Source organism: Rosa chinensis, chromosome 5 (assembly GCF_002994745.2).
Source record: "Rosa chinensis cultivar Old Blush chromosome 5, RchiOBHm-V2, whole genome shotgun sequence".
Taxonomy (NCBI): Eukaryota; Viridiplantae; Streptophyta; class Magnoliopsida; order Rosales; family Rosaceae; genus Rosa; species Rosa chinensis.
The window spans coordinates 60,982,074-60,985,002 of NC_037092.1; the positions used below are offsets into that span (position 1 = coordinate 60,982,074).

General features: G+C 38.8%; 1 protein-coding gene across 1 annotated transcript; it reads right to left on the reverse strand.

Moving 5' to 3' along the window:
- Positions 1-374: 374 nt before the first annotated feature.
- Positions 375-2,681, reverse strand: LOC112166124 (probable xyloglucan endotransglucosylase/hydrolase protein 32). Its single transcript, XM_024302891.2, has 4 exons — positions 2,254-2,681; positions 2,016-2,116; positions 1,653-1,873; positions 375-1,028 (listed from the first exon to the last, which is right to left on the reverse strand). Exons 1-4 carry the CDS (start codon positions 2,456-2,458, stop codon positions 698-700), a joined length of 858 nt encoding a protein of 285 aa, XP_024158659.1. The 5' UTR covers positions 2,459-2,681; the 3' UTR covers positions 375-697.
- Positions 2,682-2,929: the final 248 nt, after the last annotated feature.

The following is a 2,929-nucleotide window of genomic DNA, read 5'->3' on the forward strand; positions in this document are numbered from 1 at the left end:
ATCAATTCTTATTAAAAAATTACTACTTCTCCAAGTTTTTTCCAAATAATAAATAGAACCGTGCACAAAAGGAGAGTGTTGTACCAAAATCATATGATCAAACTTGTTTTTATGTTTGGACCCCGAAATTATAAATCCTAGATCTTCCTCATAATGGGCTTTATTATGATTATGATACTGTTGAATCACAGGCTATTGTGAATGTTTGACTTAATCACATAGGCTCGCACTGTAAATGCACGAGAAATCCTCTTGACAGGACTTGAGCGCCTATTGGCAGCTGCCAACTTGATTTAGTTTATCCTGGGTCCGTCCTCCTTCAATCATGTGAGTTATTAAATTCTGCATTCTTCAATATGAAAGAAACGGTGGCATAATGAAACTCAATTTTCCCTAATTTATTCAGTGATCCACTAAATTGTTGGTACATCAAACTTAAGAGCAATAGTAAAAATGACATGCATTGCATTCTGCTAATGCAAAAAATACTGACACTGATCGAGGGCTTGGACGTTCAACGACTCTTGCCACCTATTTTCAGCAAGTACGGGACCCATCTCAACGCCCTCTGTTTACATATAACTGAAAAAAATCACAATTTACTCTTTTGTGTATCTGTAGAGATCGATTCTTAACCTTCAACCAGAGCTGGTATAGCTGAGCGGCATTGCCAAACCCTAGCTTGCTAGCTAAAACCCTAACACTCCGGTGTCTGCGAATGGTCTCGCCTGGAGTCGGTGCAGTAGTCGTATACCTTGTAGTTCCTCTGCACCCAATCCATTGCCGCGTACTGCTGCCGGCTTAGCCCGGAGGTGCCGGAGGGCGAGGCAATGGAGGCTGGGCCTAGTTTGAAGTTGTTGTACCTACCAATGAATGGCTGGTAGTTGTAGTCGGCTTTGTATTTTCCTTCCTCTGTGGCCCATGATGATGCATCCCATATGGATCCGTACACCCACATCGGCCTCAATGGGAATGTGGTATCGCTCTTCCTTGCGTACCTTCTTATCGGCACATCGTCCACCAGGAATCTGTACATCAATTAATTACCATAGGGTTTGAGAATTTTTCCGCATTAGAATAAAATTATTAATATGGTTGTCAGCTCTAGATAAAGCAATGGATATAGAGATATATTTGGTACCAATCGTTCTATATTGGAGAAGTCGTGTCACATATTATATATTGTGAGTAATCCGTAACATTAGGGTTTAGGTTTTTTGGTTTAGAACCCAAAACAACTTATCATTCGGTGGTCGCAATAACACACGGAACAATTGCATGTAGCACCGATACCTTCTCCTTTATACAATTGAGAAGTTCTATGACCACAATAGTTAATATTAACTTCAGTTCCTATAGTAAAAGTCGACAGTAATTCTACGATTTTTTTTTATATGAACTACTTGCGATGTTACAACTTAACAACTCAATACACACATAACAGAACCAAAAGTGGAAACAGGAAACTTTTCTTTAAGGATCAGATTTTAATAATTGTCTGTAACCCATTCTCCTACTATACGATAGAGTACGAGACACTAGACAGTTTGGGTTGATGTTAACCTTACCTACAAACACACATGTGACATGTACAACATAAAATTCACATAAGCATACAAGAATTGGTCTTAGTAGTGGGGTTATATACTCACATGATCTCACTGGGGTTATACACTATAGCATAGTTGTGAAAGTCATGTGTTGGATCAAACCAGAGATGGAACCTGTGCTCCCTCCCAATAAGGTTGTTCCCATCTCCGCTTCCTTTAGTCCACACATTGGTTTGCAGAACATAAGGCTTATCAAGAGTCGTCCCCAAGAACTCGATATCGATCTCGTCATGATCCCCAGGGTGTTGTTCATTGTTCGACAGCTATCTCATGAAAACAAACAAATCAGAGAAATAGAGCATTATTAACACAATCATTTTCATTTACTCTATTAATTAATCAATGTCAATGTTATTCTCACTCGCAGTTTGTCATTCAAATAATGAAATATGAAGACTAGCTTACATAGAATGATGTAATCACTCCGGCAGTGTAACCGGTCTGAACCTTGATGGCTGCACCAAAGTACCCAGAACCATATGAACGAACTGACTTGAACCCACTTCCTAAAACATGTCAAAAAATGTACATATGAAAGTTGGTTAATTAACCAGATATAATAAGAAGATAATTACTTGGTTAATGAAGATTGTATATATGATTTTTTTTTTGACGAAAGACTAGATGATTGAGAAGCAAGTACCTGAGCTTTTGTCAAGCCAAATGCTTATACCGCCCTGGTCTTCGTTTTGGTGCTCAGGACCCCAAAGGTTTCTGTAACCCTGATCAAACCCTATTGACCTAACTCTGGAACTTGGGAAGTATCCAGGTGAGGGTGGACCCTGAGCTGAACTCGAAGCAACCTTTATCAGGAATAAAAGAATTAAAGAGAGAAAAGGAGGAGCCATGAAGATGAAGAAACTAAAAGGTGTAATTAAGTGTGAAGAAGAGCGAGTACTACTATTTCTGTTTTGAAATTATTGAAGGCAGGTAAAGGGTATGAAGGAGTATGGCATTACGGTTGGGTATAAATAGAAGGATTGAGTGGGAACCCACGGCTGAAAGTTGATAAGTTAGTTGATGGGGGAGTTAAGCATAGAGACAAAAGTTTACTGTGAGGGAATGGATGTGGAGCAAGAAATTGTCCAACTTTCGGCTTGTGATTTTATCCAAATTTCCTCTGGTTTTTCGGTTTATGAGAACTGAAAACTAACTTCCAGATATAAGAGGAAAACTGCATGATGTAACTAATTATCCTGACCAAGCATGATGGCATTTGTGGATAAGGCAGGTATAAAATGGTGAAATTGAATTGGGGGAAAGTTGAAAGTATGGTTTTTACTTGCTTGTTTCTTCTATACTTTTAAGGTTAGTTGTTA